The sequence below is a fragment of the Mytilus trossulus genome, chromosome 1 (genome assembly GCF_036588685.1).
Source record: "Mytilus trossulus isolate FHL-02 chromosome 1, PNRI_Mtr1.1.1.hap1, whole genome shotgun sequence".
NCBI lineage: Eukaryota > Metazoa > Mollusca > Bivalvia > Mytilida > Mytilidae > Mytilus > Mytilus trossulus.
Genome location: NC_086373.1, coordinates 23972245 through 23990921, shown reverse-complemented (window position 1 = coordinate 23990921; position 18677 = coordinate 23972245). Strand labels below are relative to the sequence as shown.

Sequence of the window (18677 nt, the reverse complement as noted above, 5' to 3'; positions counted from 1 at the left end):
CCCCTCTTGTATGATTTGCATTGTAGATTACAATCCAACGATAAATTACAAATATTGTCTTATGCCTAAACTGCATTTTTGTCACACTATGACGAGTTTGTTTTCTCACAACGACATTGGTTATTTTTTTCTTAATATTTGACCAAAAACATAATTTTAATGGACTGAATAATACTGTAACTATCTGAGACATATTTATACATGCAATACGTCACATAATATGACCGTTTCCGGATGTCATCTTGATATCCGCCCGTACTTTATTCAGAGATTATACGCGCCTTATTAGAAATAGGGTTGTGACCTCCATTAGATTATATCGAAAATATTTCAACTTTACTCCAACAAAAAATGGCAGAAAGTGAATCAAGAATAGTTATGATAGCAGTTGATGCTAGTGCTCAAGCAGATGAAGCCTTTGAATGTAAGTTATTCCATTACTTTTCTTGTAAAACACTACAAACCATACAACGTGTTTGACATTTTGTAAAAAATTTTTATAACCACCGCTTGAGTTCGCGTTTCTCGAGAGGATACCCGCCGAGGAGAACGATGATTGAGTGGATACCTGAAATCGGAGACAGACATAAAGTGGAACAATTTGTGGGAGATTAGTTAATATAATATACACAAGTTCATAATTACTGAAAGGTACCGTAGATGAGAAGTGAAGTGTTACCAACTCGATCAGACTGTACAATTTGTCTCTTTAATCAGTAATTTGTATCTGTTAAAATCCCTGACAGTCGAATTTTATAAAAAAGATAGATGATTATGACACCAGAGACATATATACTAAAAAATTGTTTATGCCTCTGATGCTTTAATGACACTATAATCAGGTAAAAGCAGCTTGAAAAAGACAAGTTTTGATGAGTCAGGACATTTTTACAAAATACATGTAAAATGTACACTGTTCAATGAATAAATGAATACATGTCTAGGTACAATGTACATGAAATGTATTAACAGAAATGTCATGTCAGTTTTAAAAGCATACCTTATGTTCGTAAAGTAACATGTACTGTAGGCACCTATTCTAAATAAAGCTTTTGATTTGATTGATTTGAGGACAACCACTCATTCCATTGGCAAAGGTACATTTTGTACATTGGAAATGTAGTTTGACATCTCAACTTTTTGCTGTTACACATCATAAGAAGGCCTAACAACAAAGAATAGAAATAGCATTTCAACATGTCATAATTATTTGAAGTAGGGGAAAGGAGGGTGTCACTTGCCTCCAACAGAATGCAGTTCTAATATAACTATCAATTTCAAAATGTTTTCAAATATAGCAGTTACATCATACATGTAGTGCAGAGTAACAGGTTAAAAACCACTGGACACTGACTTCTTTTGATATATACATGTATGTCTGTATTTGGGTAAAAGGTGTATTGATTGATACATATTTTAAATAGAGTATGAATTATATACAGTATTTCACAATTAAATATAGGATTCACACCTTTATACAGTATACCAATTATTCTGTAAGAATTAGATACATTTTGAGGTAGATTATCATCTAATCTAGGATCAATCATTCTACGCATTTGAATAAAGCAGATACTAAAGCTGTGACCTTGACCCTTCACAGTTCAAAAATAGGTTATTTGAATTGGTTCATTTAAATTCTCAAGATACCAAACATAACAAATACTAATCAATAATATAGGTATTCATTAAATTGATTTATGAAATTATGATAGAATGTATACTTAAACAAAATTCAGAGTTGAATAGTATTATTAGTTAGTAACAGTAACTGTGTTAATTTCTTAAGTAGTTACTTAGTAAAAATCTTTAAAGTTGTCTGTAATTTTATTGGAAAAAATAACAGGAAATAAATGTCAAATTCATATTCTTAATTTTAAGCTTCTTCTTCAAGGGGTCCCAATCCATACTTAACCCCTACCTTACCTTAACACTAGACTCAACTCAAACATAGAAAAAAACATAACCTAAAGTTAAGGAACTCTTACAGTACATGTAAGAGAATGTCACTGCTTTAGATGTGTATTGCCTCATCACTGTACCAGGACAACATACTGGGAGTAAAAATCATTAAAAGTACACTTGGTGCAGTATTTGCTTATGTACATTTTTGTATTTGTACTGGAGGACTTAAAACAGTCATTTATTGGTGTAAATGTGTGTATCTATTTATTTACATGCACCTAAAATATAATGTATTCATTTATATCCTAATATGACAATTTAATTGGGGAATCTTATAAAATTTGGGTCATTAGAGCTGATAGCCTAATACATATAGCTGGTCAAAAGGTTGTTCTGTCCTACTGGCCTTATTAAACAGTGTTATAATGGTATAACCAATATCCCTCTGGCCTTTATATGCAACTGTGTTATGCTGGTAAAACTGGTATGAAAATCAATAACATTGCTACAGTAAATCTACCTGAAAAGAAGAAATAAAGTGCAATGAAGCTTGTTGTAAATTTAAAAAGAGTAAAAACTGTTTGATATGACAGGGAAGTATTCAGAAAATTTATATAAAATTGTCCTTCAACAGAGATTAGAATATAAAAGATATTTCTTGTTTACTTTAAGTGGCTAGTAAAATCTAGTCACTTAAAGTAATTTTTACATAAAAAGTTACACTATATGTCCATTTTCCCTGTGTAACAAAGCAAATACTTAAATCCATAAATATTCCTTAGGTCTCCCTGTTTGACCAGGTTTATCACTGGATAAATGACCAGTAAAGATCTTACCAATACAAACTGATTCTTTGGTGACCTGAAAAAAAGAAACAGAAGTTGTACTAGGTGATCTTTTAAGGTTTTCATATATTGTACATCTATATAATTAATATACTATGAGGCAATATTCCAAATTTCCATTTCCTGGAAAAATCTGTTTATATTTAGTTTAATATCAAAGTATTGTTCAGACTTTGCACATGTCATGCATTTAAACATCAATAAAATAATTTATGGGAAATGCCTTTTGGAACTTCAAAGTACATGAAAACTAGTTAACCATAAGTAAAAATATTTTTTTAAGTGATCTCATATACATTGTACATGTACATACAATTATTATTATAAGTTATGCCATATTAATTATATTGCACATGTATAAAAAATAAAAATTGAAATTTAAAATCCTATTGTAAAGGTCTACGTTTGACAAGAAAATATCAAAACAAATAGTCCAGATTGATGGTTTGTGCTGAATTGCTCCCGGTGCATAATAATTAATGATCAGTAATAGTCTTCTATCACAGGTATTTAATGAAGCGGTAATGCAGATATCCATTATCAAATTGATGTTGCAAATTAAATAGCACATTGTCTAATAAAAAGTATATCTAGGCATGTACATAGAAATATAAGTATATCATCATGAAGCCTGACTAAGCCAGTGAGTAGTAGATTATGTATATAATCTGTAGATGTATGTATATACATGATTGCTTTTAACCCAATTTTGTTAAACCATGTACATCTAGTATATATTTGTTTAGGGGCCAGCTGAAGGACGCCTCCGGGTGCGGAAATTTCTCGCTAAATTGAAGACCTGTTGGTGACCTTCTGCTGTTGTTTTTTTCTATGGTCGGGTTGTTGTCTCTTTGTCACATTCCCCATTTCCATTCTCAATTTTACATACACATGTATGATTACTCATTTGCCACTTTTCTTTATTGCATATATATCCCTTTTAGTCTCTCTTTAATAGTAATGTTTGTAAAATGAATAATTTCTCACAGATATTTGAATATAAATGTTCAGGGATATTTACAAACTTCAGAGAATAAAAAAGGGTACAATTCAATAATGCATTTGCATACTATAAGATAACTAAACAAATCCTTATGATATAAAGGAGAAAGTTTATTCAGCATAATGGACAATGAGGTATAAATTCTGAAATAAAATAAAATAAATATGCAAAGTCTTCATGTATTATGACTATTTACTAAGGTATAAATCTTTTAAAAAAAATGACTCTTAGTTAAATAGATGATATTTTGTTTTATATTTTATCTAGACATGATAGGAAATCTGGGTAATCACTAAAAATGCACATAATCCATATTAGCATACAATTTTCAAGGACAAGATTTGCAATAAAGTTCCACATTAGATAAAAAAAAAATCAGATGAGGATCCATGATTTTGAAAACTTTAAAGTGGGACCAACCTAGACAATACAGAATTAGTACAAGATAAAAAAAAGTCTATGCACTAACCTTTTATGCAGCTAAATTAAAGGGGCACGCTACGAGATATATAAAAAATCAAAACTATGATTTTTTTTTTGTTCAATCATAATGAAAAAGAAATAGTGAAATAATAATTTGCTTTTATCAGCTAAAATGGTTCTATTTTGACAAATAAAGCTAATAAACATTGATAAAGATTTATTCACTTGCAGGTGAATAATTCGACCTCATTAAACCTGTTTTCATGTGAACTCCAATTTAACCCCATAGAAAGAGAAAGAATAACACATGCATTGTCCGTGTACAGGTACATGTATTTAATGAAAAGAATGTGTAAATAATTTGATTAACTGATTTGATCAACACAAAATCATTCTTATAAAATATAGGCAAAAACGATGATAAACATAAATTTTTAATCTACAATACAAAATTTAACATACCTATAAAAATACAATTGCAAGAGTTGCTTAATCTATTCATATCAATGATTGACTATGATTATGTTTACATCGCTTATATGGTCATAGAAGGTCAACTCCATAGTTTTAAAATTAGATGGTGTTTTGGCTAAAATTCACACAAAAGGAAGCTGCATTTTATTGAGACCATGGCCTGTAAATTGTTTATTTTATACTTTTGATAGTAAATTTTTTTACATTATTATAAATAAAATATGAAAATTTGAGTCAAATCAGTGAACATGAATTTGACAGCTAGTGCCCCTTTAAGGGTCAGGGCTGCCTCCCCATCAATCTGCTTTTGAAAATAAGGATAAGGGGTACATTGCATGCTTGTTAATGAGAAAACTATCCTCCAGATACCTGTGTTTTGTTAAAGATACTTATATTTTCATTACATTTGTATTGTTGCATACATTTTTTACTAGGATAAAATGGGGGATGTTTATTTATAATTTTTTTACTAAACTGACTTGCAGGGAGCATATAACAATATTTGACATTCTAAGAAATATTTCAGTGTACATGTAACATTTGGTTTATTTTAGAAAGGCTTTATTATACACATTTTATATATTTTATACCCTGCCATAAAAAAATGTACAATTGATATATGATACGGTAGGAAATGTCGTCCCTCTAGTGTGTTACATTTATCTTACAGTACATTTCTTATAATAAACACAATATTTTGATAAATTATATGTAGATTTGTAGGTAACTAACTGGCCAAGAAACCAATTTATTTTCCCTAAAGTTTAAAATGCAGGTAAACAAATGACTACAAAAAGAAATAATAATAGGCACATTTTACAAATTTTTGGTCACAGGTTTATCTAGATATAAGACGGAAATTTAAATGTCATCTTCTTAAGTTATAAATACATGTATGAATGAATATGTGATGGAAGTTATGTATTTCTACCTGTGTGATAGTTTTACCTGTTACTATGGCTCATACATTACACTCCTACAGGTGATCAAGTTCAAGGTGACCTGTATGTCATTGGGGATGTTTTCTACTGTCCTCTTTGTCATTGACAGCAAAGTCAGATTCAAATACATGAATAAGGGAAAAATCACTATGTACAACATTTCACTTAGGTTCTTAATGATACCTGTCCAAATGTATTACATGTGCATTCATGTAAAGGTATACATGTCGGATGCCAGGAAATATTAAATATTAGTTGTACATTGTATTAAGAAGTGGATTATATGGTTAGATACATGAAAAACATGTGGGTCATGCCAATGACCTAGACAACACAGGAATTTCTATTTTTGATTTATTATAAAGTTAGACCATTGACCTACTTCTGAGAAATAGATGCTATTTAGTGTTATAGATGACTTTCACAATCAGCGAATAATTGTTGTTCTACTAGGATGATTTGACATTAAATGACAAACTTAATAAACAATTTTGGGAGAGAACATAAACTCTTGTCAGTATGGAATATAAAGCCTGACATAGCATATGTTATTATATTTAAAAACAGTAAAAGAATATTTTTTCCTTTCATCATAACAGTTTTCCAACTTTTAATATCACTAAGAAATATAAAACCTAAATCCAGTGATACTGGGCCCCATGGATTTCAAGATACAATGTAGGATGTCGGGTACAGACATGCAGCTGGGATTTCAAACCCCACCCCTCTGCCATTCAAATATTGAAATGATATTTTGAAATTGCAACCCATTGTTATTGACTTTAAAAAATGACTCCTTCCAGTCAAACATCAATGTAGACCTTCATACCAGAGTTCGGGAAAAGTGGCGGTCCTCAGGATTTTACCATCAAAATTTTGAATAGGACTGACACACTTTTAGTATTTTTCAATAGAATAAAAGTGAGGACCAGCAGATTTTCGTCAAGGACCACCAAGGAAAAAATGATTTCACGAACTCAGTCATACAGGAAGAGACCCACCCTTCCAATCCTAGCTTTTTGACATTGCAATTGCTTACACCCGTTTAATTCAAAATTGTGAGATATAGATGAAAACAAACTTCTATTTATCATTAATTAATTGTGTGTATAAAGTAAACAGCACTCTCTGGTTTAAAGAGTATTATTCAGTATAAAGTAGTTTTTAAATTGAATTGACCATACTAAAATTTTTGAATTTAGATATTGTTATATCTTTCTTTGAACAATGAAAATTGATGAAATTGCTGACTAACATTTTCGATCTTAATACCAAATAATTACTATCTTTTTTTTAAATTTTAGGGTACCTGAATAACTTGGCAAGAGATTCTGACAATGTGAAGGTTGTCCACTGCGCTGAATTTCATTTAGGAATGTCTGTTGGTAAGAAAATAACTAGATTTAAAATGAAGATTTGATTTAATGGTTGTTGTTCTGATTTTCAGGGTATCTGACTAACATGGCGAGAGACTCGGATGATGTAAAGGTTGTAAACTGTGCAGAGTTTCATTTAGACCTTTCTGTTGGTAAGAAAATCACTGTGTCGTCATCTTCTGTTTTCCTTAGAGATGTGTGTTTGTGGTGTTCTAGTTATTTATATTGTGTTTTCTTTAGTTGGACTCAGTCTTATAGTATGCATTAACAGTTGCACCTATACCCAGACATATAATAAATTTAAAGTGTATATATACGTTTTCCAACTTATAATAGTAAATATAATCAGGTTTATTAACAGTCATGTCTCCCAATCCTAAAAACAGACTAATACATGTATTGTGAATTCAAATTAGTCATGTTACTAAAATAAGCCGTCCTTTCTTTTAAAATTGATTGTTTCTTTAAAGAATATATCAGACAGAGCTGTGTGAGCATCAAGCACTTTGATATCAGCTATTGCACTTGATATGTTTTTTTTTTACTAGAAAATTATTAATACACAAAATGTACTACATGTACTAATAAAATAATAATGTAAGAAGAATATTTTTTCAACTTGAATGCACCTACTTCATTGGAGATGCATTTTCTTTAATGAAAAAGATTTGCAGATCAATTTACACATAATGTTTTTCGATCATTCATACTGAATTGACCTGAACATGTATTTACTGTTTCTGAGTGTGTACAGGAGGAACTGAATTGTTACAAAATTACCTACCTACCTTGTATTGTTTAACCCAATTTATCCTTTTCCTACATCTATGTTCATATACATGTACTCGGAATCAGTATTTTTGTGATTTTACTTTTTGATATAACATGTATTCAATTTTGAATGAACTAAAACATATATATTACTTTGTGCTTAAATCAAAATTTTGTAACAGCCAACAAGCAGTTTTTGTTTCAAGCAAATTGAAACTAATATTAATTTATATTTACATGTAGATAATTACATTACATGTATGTTTCATAAAAATGGATGTTTGACTGTGTTTTTTAATCATTTATGTTTGGTTCCCCATCAGCTCCTCAGTTCTAAGTGAGACTCTGTAATGCTAGTGTGATCAAAATAGGTTTAGAGCATTTTTAGGTGCATTTTGTATACACTTTTAGGATCCTACTTTTAAAAATGTTTCTATCTTTATTTTGTGTTGAGCTATCTCTTGAGGTGATACTATAGTATTTAACGTTTGTTGTAATGACCTTGCCAAGGTCAGCTGCACTTTGAGTTATCTTTAGTTCCCTACTGTTAGGATTATATTAATGTTTATTATTAAATCTGTAGATAGTTGCTTGTTAATGTACCTGCATTGTATTTATATTTTGTTGTTACCAGTTTGATTGAGAATGGAGTGTAGAGAAAGATGCTAGTTTTTGTGTTGATATGGTTTAGAAGGCATGATTGAGGCAAAAGTTACATGGGTAGCAACTATTGTTTAGGAATTTTCTCATCCATATTTTTTAGCAGGATTTGTTGATAAATGTAGAGTCCAGTCCAGTGATTTAATCAGTTGTTTGGTGGTATGGACCAGGCTATTCTATTTACTCTTTGATTTGAACAGGATAACCACTATTACTGAAGTTGCACCAAACATTATATTTTGATAATATGCATGATATTTTAGAGTTAATAGTTAGACCTTCTTGTATACAGCATGTGTTATATACATATCTGAAGTATACTCTTTATTTATTTGTTGATTACAGACTAAACTAACCTACAGATACTATACATGTTTAATTGATTTTGCTGCAGGTGTTCTCTTTTCTGATTTTACCAAGAATTGTCAAAAAATAATATTAAATTTGACCAGGTGGAGTATAGGTGAAACTAGAGCCATTACATCAGAATTCAACGGTTTATTCCATTGCAAAAATATTACTTGTTTATTCTTATTTATTTCATGGAAACATGGATATTGTTTTAAAAGTTCAACAAAGTACAAAGACATGTGCAAAGTTTGACACAAAAGAAATTCATGTGTTTTCTCAATCCACAAAAATTGATTCCACTACAAATATATGAATCCACAGTAATATAATGAGATTACCATAAAGACTTTTTGAAAATGGCTGGTTATTACATTGAATCTGAAAAAAATGTTTGTAGAATGTATAGAAAAAAGATTGCACAAAAGTCAGTTCAAAAATATTTTTTATGTTTGTTTTTGAAAGTGATAGACAAACAGACTCTATATATCTGTAATGCTAATTTACCTTATTTGGCTCTACAAACGTCACTGATGAGTCTTTTGGAGACGAAACACGCTTCTGGCGTAAATATAAAATTTATTTACCTAGATACATGTACTCACTCATATCTATTGGACATCTTCAACACTGTAGCAATAGGAGAATCCACAAAATAGCATACAATTAGATTTTATTTTAATAACAGAAAACGAAAAACCAGCAAATCAAATATTTTATGTTATACACATACAATGTCTTGTCTAATGCTCAGAAAATTTAAGATTTTTTACAATCATGCTCTTAATCAGTATTCATATTTGTCTTTTTGAATTTAGGTATTAATTATGATGAGAAACAAATTGCTCAAATAACCGAACAGGTGAAGAAACAACAGAACGAGGTTGATAGCCTGAAGAGTAAATTTGTAGATAAATTGAGAGGAAAGGTAACATTGTTTTATATCATGTGCTTATCACTTATAGTACTCAAGAATTCATTGACAGTTATTTTTCACTAGTAATTTGCTGGTTCAATAGAAAAAATGATAACCCCTATTGTATGATTTAATGTTCATTTTGTGTGGCCTGGGAGGCTTGTTTTTACCACATATATATTAATCATTAGAGTCTGAAAGTGATCAGTTTGTTGTGATTATTAAAATTAATGGAAATCATAATGTTTTAAAATGTTTTGTGAGTTCTAATTTATATTAACAAGTGGTGGCTTTAAAGATGGTGTCGTTCTAACTTGGATCTTATTGTCAACTATATATAGGGTCACTCTAAATTACACAAATTTGTTGAAGATCCTGACCCTGTTTGAAAGACATAGGGTATGAAGATTGGTCCATCAAACATGTAATAATAACATTTAAGTTTGGTAGCATTTAATATTGGTTGTTTTTATGATTTATCTTTTAAAAAAATGTTCTTTAATTTTATTGTGAATATCTCTTATTTTTTAGCTCGTCGTCGTCGTCCGGCGTAGTCTGTTAACTTTTACAAAAATCTTTTTCTCTGAAACTACTGGGCCAAATAAAACCAAATTTGGCCACAATAATCATTAGCGTATCTAGTTTTCAAAATGTGTCTGGTGACCCGGCCAACCAACCTAGATGGCCACCATGGCTAAAAATAGAACATAGGGGTAAAATGCAGTTTTTGGCTCATATTTCTGAAACCAAAGCATTTACAGCAAATCTTACAGATAAAATTGTTCATGCAGAAGGTCAATATTTATCTACCCTGAAATTATCAGACTGTAAACAACAATAATGAACAGCAAAGTAAGATCTACAAATAAGTCAACATTATCAAAATGGTTAATTGACCCCTTAAGGAGTTATTGCCCTGTAAAGTCAATATTTAACCATTTTCATAAATTTTGTAAACTTTTGCAAAATATTTTGCACTGCAACTACTGGGCCAAGTTCATTATAGATAGAGATAATTATAAGTAGCAAGAATATTCAGTAAAATAAGATCTACAAACACATCACCATCACCAAAACACAATTTTGTCATTAATCCATCTGTGTCATTTGTGTGTTTAATATGCACAAAGACCAAGGTGAGCGACACAGGCTCTTTAGTAAAGAGCCTCTAGTTTGGTTATAATGTCAGTTATGTTAGATGGCTGATAGAGTCATTAATAATCTATGATCTTATGGAAATCACAAATTTATCTTTTAAAGTCAGATAGGAACAGATAAAACCTTGACTTCCAAATTATGAATGTTCAACTGTAATATTTCTTACTTTTTATAACAAGAATTTATAACTTACAAATAATGTATTTGCACTTTTTGCATTGTAATTAGGGACCAAATGATCAAATGATTAAGGTAAAATATTTTAGCCTTCTTATTTTGAACAATATTGCCATGCATGTCAGTTTCTTTTGAAAATTAAGTCCTTATTGTAGCACCAGATAAGTGTATGCCTCTGCAAGTACAAGGTTGTGATATGTATAGATGATCAGGTTTTCTGCATATAGATATCATAAATATCAGCTTCGAGCAATAATGAGAATTACAGTGGGACTGAGCAGGGTGATAAAGGCAAAGGGAAGCATGATAAATAGTTTTACCTGTCCTCATATAACTTGTAATCAATACTTTTACGAAATGCTTGCAGATATTCAACTGCTGTATATCATGTATATGATTAGATAAAAACAAATATATGCATTACGTTTTGATTGTCATACCTTTGACAGAATATGGCTCCTTGACATATAAAATATACAAAAAATTACACTTGGTCAGACTTTGTTTTGCTTTAATTGCAGTCCAAACTTTTATATGATGTTAAGATATTGAAATTTGAACTGATATCAATAGTGAGTTGTAAATTGATAAGTTACAGATTATGCTAGTGTTTTATTCTTTCTTGTGACAAAAGCATGGCCCTTAAACTTAGAATATATAGAGATTTGGTTGTAGGCAGGTCATTATCATCTTAACACAGTATTTCAGTACCATGTACCGGTGGAACTAAAACATGTGAAAGTTTAGTCATTGTATTAGGGAACTAAAAACCAAAGGAAACCGCATGTCTATACCTGACCCATGGGATCTGAAACATGGGACAATTTTCTTTCATGTGCCTCTGAATTATACCAAACCTGATTCCAATTGAAGTCCTTGATACTCCAACACTCCCAATAGGAAAACAACAAATTATCAAATATACGAAGAAACTTTTTAAATTTTAAGAAACAATCTATAAAAGAATAATGGATATACCGGTATTGGAATATTGAACTTAGAAAATGCAGTTTGAACCAATGGTATTATCTTCTGTTATCAGTCAGAATGTTAGGGTAAAATTGACATGTATAGTAATGTTTTAGGAGTGGTTTAGATTTTTTTTATCATCTTTGGCTAACAGACTCGCTTATGTAAATTTACATGGCTATTGGTATGATTTAATAAATCTTAGTACTGATCTGCTGTCAGCTTGTTTTCTAGGTATTTTGTAAAACATTAACACCTATTTTCTTCTATGCTTTGAAAAATGTTTGCTTACATCACCAAACAAGCTTTATAACCAAAATCCTCCTATTGCACACACATGGTTGTAAGTATAGCCAGTGTGATTTGTAGTTGGTGGTAAGTGTCACATCTTGTAAGGCAAAAGGCTGATTTACAAATTATATTATTTCAAAAAGGCAATATATCCAATGAAGAATCTAAAATTTTAAGGAATTACAGCTAAATTAAAAAAATATCACATTACTGAAAAAAGAAAAGAAAAAAGAATTTGATTGTTAGTAATAAGTTTAGGATATAATACTAAATGAGGTGATCTGTTTGTATACATGTGTGTCTTCTCAAACCTACTACCAGATATAATTAATCAATTTGACATTTTGACCTGAAGGTAGTATGCACACTGTAGTGTGTTATCACTACTTTTCATTATTTATTTTGATTTATACAGGAAAAATGTTTGAAAAGAAAATGTTTTTTTATGTGTACAGTTATACTTGTCATGATAAGTGTCAGTATTTCTGTTCCCAATGGCCACTAAACTAAAGATATGACTAAAAACCAACAATCAACACTAAAACCATAAACAAGATTGGACTAAAATTCTGTGCATGTTTTCCCAGTTATACTACTATTAGTAATTCTGCTCTAAAAATATAAGAATACTAAATATTACTAAATTCAAGGACGTCCTTGCCAAATTTAATTAATCACTGTTTCACATGCTGTTACATTTCTTGAACAAAAGTATACCAACAACTACGCTTTCTTTAAAAGTGAAGTTTATGTGTGATTGTTACACATCTGTTATTAAACATCTATAAGTAGGTCCGAGTACACTGTTATTTCGTAGTGCATTTCTTTTAGACAATAAATGAAAATTAAAAAAATCCCACCTGTGCTTTCTTAATAATATTTTTACAGTGTGTTGTACTACTTTTGGGACAAATTATATCAAAATTATAGAAAACTTCATCAGCTCTAACTCAAAATATGGACAATTTTATGTTAAGGGGGTCTTGAAATCTTTTGACAGCTTCCGAAGTGCTAATTTTTTACCTTTTTCAGATGGACCTAATCACTACTTTACATTAATATTTATGACCCAAATTTTTTTACAGTGTCATTTCACCCCCCAACTTGCTATATGAGGCATAAAACATGGAGAAATAAATTTGGAAGGGGTAAAACAAAAATTGGCAAGTAACACACTTTCCACACTAAGGACTATATTCGTGGCCAACGAAAATCAAAGGACGATAACTGTGTACTCGGACCAGTTGTCTTTAATACATTTAATTTCACAGAAACTTCTAGACTATCTATATTGGTTTAGGAACAGTGTAAAACAATTCAAACAGGAAAAACAATGGCCTAATCTATATAAAACAAGAGACACAAGAAACTCTTATAAATGAACAACTCCAACAACCATGGAACAACAGGCTCCTGACTTGGAATAAAATAAAAGGCAGTGGATTTAGACATTAGTATTAAATAACATAATTTTGAATGTTTTCTTTATCTTTTTCAGGGCCAAGTAATAGAACTTTACAAATATTCCTCCTTTTTACATGTTTTAAGGAGCAATTCATATTAATTTTTGATCATATTTATACATTGTCTTAAAGTTCTTACTAAATTGGTTTTAAACTGTTTATGTATACTTTCAGATTAAGGGTGAAGCCTTTATACTGACTGGTAAGAAACCAGGAGAAGCTATCATTGAGGCTGCAGAAACCCACAAAGCTAACCTTATCATCTGTGGAACCAGGGGATTAGGAAAGATACGTCGTACCTTTATGGGAAGTGTTAGCGATTTCATTGTTCAACATGCAAGATGCCCTGTTGTGGTAGTCAGGAAATGATGAACATGAACTTAGATAAGAAGATTGTTACATTTATGTCTTGAGATAGTGCTCTTGAACAGGATTTTTATTAGTAAATTTATTGTTTATTTTTGTGCTTCAAACTCTGTTTTTTTTAAGTTCATGGTTGTATTTACAGTATCAATGCTCTTGGTCATAATAGTAAATTCTTTAGGTAAAAAAACTTTGAAATTAAGATATTTTGCATTATTTTAGATTTTGTTAGAATACTTGTCATATTTTTTATTAGCTTATTTGTGAAATAAATAATTTGTTAAATAATTGTATTTTACAGTTCATGTCAAATTTTTAAGCAATAGTTGTTTGTTTTGATTACAGTAAAATTTTGTATTTGTTTATTATAATGAAGATGTATTGGTACTAAATATTAGATTTTTCACATTAATAATTATTCTGAGTAGATGTAGTTTAGATCGAGTAGTCTTGCCAAACTATTATTGTAAGCTGGAATTAAAATATGTTACAGAATTGCATATCAAATGTTTTAAATTGTTATCAATAAACTGAGGTGCTCTATGAATTTATCATAGGTGATTGTACAAAGCATCTTTTACCAGCTCAGATCTTTTTTGATTCTTGAATTTATAATTTTTTACTGAAGTGCAATTTTAATTCCAGCTTCAATTTGTGACCTTTTTTAATACACTTTTATACTTACTTTGCATGCAACGATAAAATGTAACATTCCTGAGGTTTTTAAGACCACTATATATTGAATTATAACATATTTACTATTTATTCTCTGCTGGATTTTTTTTTACTTTAATTCACATTATCCTTTTTCTTTAGTTTGATGTAAATTATCTCCCCTTAGTCACATAATCATTTGATTGAAAGTAACTTCATATGTTGTATATATTTCTCACTAGATCAGCTGATTTATAAACTTCATTGAAAATAACAAAAAACTCATCAAATTGAATGATTTAAAATGACATATTAAACTAATAATGACAATGAAATTAGATGAAATTTTTAAAACATATATATTTTCCACACATGCATAAAAAACAGCGATATTTTGAACACTGACCCTTGAAATGAGTCTGTAAATAATATAATAATACCAGAGTTATATATTTAAAGATTTAAGAGCTAAATAATATTTGATAATTTCTGAATGTGAAGAGAAATGATTGATTCCCCAATGATATCTAGGTTATAGAAATTTTAGGCTGTTTTAACATTTTCTTGCAGATAAAACAGCAACATGAATACATTATGATTATCTTAAACTGCTTACCGTAGTTTTATTTAGTTGATCAGGCATTTACTTGAATTTGATGGCTTTAGGTGACCGTATAACTAAGAATGTAATGTTTAGATAAAGGGAAATAACTGCTATTTTACATTCTATCATGCACATTTTTAAAAGTTGTGAAATATGATTTAGCTCAAGAAAAGATTTATAATATGAGAATGGGAGGCACTGTCATATTGGACAAAGATACTACCTCGTTTCATTGCGAAGTACCATTATATACAGCTGAACAAAAGCATAGCCTTTATATTGATGTACATTTATGTAAATTATAAATAATTTGAAATTATACCTTGTTCTGTACAGTGGCTAGTGCATTCTAAAGAGGATTTATGTGGCAGGTTCCATAGAAATGCTTTTTGTTTAGATTTATTTAAAAAAAAGCAGATCATTTGGGATTTTTCATGTATGCAAAAATATCAACTATGAAGTGAATTAAAAAGATTTGGTGTTCAATTGTGACTTGTAGCATGTAGACAAAGCTCTTTAGAATTGGTCATTACTTTTCATAAACACATCAACAAACACCACTACTTTGTATAATGATTGTTATAGTTCAAGTTGTAGATTAAATTTAGATGGATAAGAATTCTCAAAAAGACGGAATCTCACAGAAAGTATAATAAAATATAATCGGTAATAAAAAATGTTTTTGATACAATGTGAAATTGAAACTTGTATAATTATGATAATATGTTTTTATACGGAAATTGTTCTTATGTCATATTGTTCAAAACATCAAATGCTCAGAAAATACATAATAGGTTTTGGTGCAATTTATTATTTATAGAAGAATACATTTCTTGTAGTACATTTTAGAAACCTAACGACATTACACTTTTCATAAGCAGAAAGTATTACTATCAGAATACGCAAATTCAATTATATTTAAGTTGTTTCACCAGGATCAAATTCGATCTTCCTACGTTAACAATTGCCATATGTTTGCCATCATTGAAAGATCTGTTTACTTATGAAGATGTAATGTTTGTGTTCACCATTTTATATTTCTTTGCTTGTAATTGTTCACATAATTGGTATCTCTTCTCAAACCAGTCCTTCAGCTTTATATACAGACAATAAAGATTTTGTAGAAACACTAATTCATAATAAATATCTAGGCAATGTGTCAGTGTTTATTTACAGTTCTGTCATAAAAAGGTCTCCTTGTTCAGGTATCAACAGCCAACGAGGGCTGGATGTGTATTGATGAAACTTACAACTATAAAACTTTACTTGAAACAAGGAATTTAAAGATGGTACATCATGAAAATGGTGAGATAATCCTCAATGGTTATAGCCTCTTGTTAACACGTCTATTGATACTGATAAAACTTTACTCAATGGTAGAATACTTTAGGATTTGCATTCAGGAATATTATCTTGGTATATCATGTTAAAGGGGAGATAATCGAATTTTACCTACTTCAATATTGCAATGTGTAAGTAAAATCAAGAATGAAAATGGGGAATGTGCCAAAGAGACAACAACCCGACCATAGAAAAAACAACAGCAGAAGGTCACCAACAGGTCTTCAATGTAGGAAACTCTTCCTAAACAGCATAAATGAAATTGATGAAACTTCATAAAGTTGTAGAAAGCTAACTCAGGATTTGCAATGGATATATTATTCCTGTCCTGCGTGTCACATCACAACATAGAAATACACCCTATAAAACCTCAACTGGAAAGTAAATAGAGCTGCAGGGGTTATTTACATCTCAGTGTATTGAGAAATAGAATGTTATTTTTCATGATAACATATCTAATTCCATCATATCTTTTTTTTTATAGAAAACTATGGTTGAGTTAAAAAAAAAATGATGCAATCTTTACTTAATTGTAGTGTTAACATGGGTAGACATTATATTCATGATTATTTTTGCCCAAGCGATAGCCAGCCCTAAATAACACGAATATAATGCCAGTTTGCTGTCTTTTTGACAGCCTCTTGTTAAAGGATGTACTATTACACCACTGTCACAGGTTACAGGGATGGAAACATGTGAAACCAGGCTACATTCTTTATGTGGCTATCCAAGTCAGAACCTATAAATCAGCGATTTTTGTTGGTTCATGTCAGTCAAATTCGTGTTTCCTTTATTATTTTTTAAGCTGTTAGTTTGATTGTCAGTTGCAATTCTTGGTTCTGATTGCTTAATGTTCAAACAAGAGTGCACACACTGAAATGTCTCGCCTTCTTTACTTATCATTGATATTATGTTGATAGTCCTAATAATAAAGCTTTATTACAACTGTCACATAAACTTAACGTAAACCAAGAAAACTAAACATTGACCTTTGAACCATGAAAATGAGGTCAAGGTCAGATGAACCATGCCAGGTAGGCATGTACAGCTAACAATTCTTCCATACAACAAACAAAATTGACTTATTGCTTATAATTTAAAAAAAACAGACCAAAACACAAAAGCTTAACACTGAGCAATGAACCGTAAAAAATGAGGTCAAGGTCAAATAAAACCTGCGCGACTGACATGTAGATCATGAAATATTTCCATACACCAAATATAGTTGACCTATTACGTATAGTATTAGAAAAGGCCAAAACTCAAAAACTTAACTTTGACCACTGAACCATGAAAATGAGGTTAAGGTCATATGACACCTGCTGGGTAGACCTGTACACCTTACAACCATTCCATACACAAAATAAAGAAGACCTGTTGCATACAGTATAAGAAAAATAGACCAAAACACAAAAACTTAACTATAACCACTGAACCATGAAAATGAGGTCAAGGTCAGATGACACCTGCCAGTTGGACATGTACACCTTACAGTGCTTCCATACACCGAATATACTAGACCTATTGCTTATAGTATCTCAGATATGGACTTGACCACCAAAACTTAACCTTGTTCACTGATCCATGAAATGAGGTCGAGGTCAAGTGAAAACTGTCTGACAGGCAAGAGGACCTTGCAAGGTACACACATACCAAATATAGTTATCCTCTTACTTATAATAAGAGAGAATTTAACATACCAAAAATATTAACTTTTTTTTTTCAAGTAGTCACTGAACCATGAAAATGAGGTCAAGGACATTAGACATGTGACTGACGGAAACTTCGTAACATGAGACATCCATATACAAAGTATGAAGCATCCAGGTCTCCCACCTTCTTAAATATAAAGCTTTTAAGAAGTGAGCTAACACCGCCGCCGGATCACTATCCCTATGTCGAGCTTTCTGCGACAAAAGTCGCAGGCTCGACAATAAGGTTCCTTCAAAATTTTTAAGCCATTCATTGTTACAAACAATGCACTAGTCATTTTTG

General features: G+C 30.5%; 1 protein-coding gene across 8 annotated transcripts in view; it reads left to right on the top strand.

Annotated features, from left to right (window-relative positions):
- The first annotated feature begins 219 nt into the window (after positions 1 to 219).
- LOC134719439 (universal stress protein in QAH/OAS sulfhydrylase 3'region-like) overlaps positions 220 to 18677 on the top strand; it is a 39302-nt gene continuing 20844 nt past the window's right edge. For 2 of the 8 annotated variants that reach the window (XM_063582467.1, XM_063582443.1), the window contains exon 1: positions 240 to 424. In XM_063582467.1, coding sequence (XP_063438537.1) covers positions 352 to 424 — 73 coding nt within the window. In that variant the 5' untranslated portion in view covers positions 240 to 351. Of the gene's footprint in view, positions 425 to 6895; positions 6977 to 7038; positions 7120 to 9564; positions 9675 to 11048; positions 11073 to 13894; positions 16499 to 18677 lie in introns of those variants that run through there. The other 6 variants (XM_063582454.1, XM_063582439.1, XM_063582481.1 and 3 more) reach the window with 6 other exon arrangements.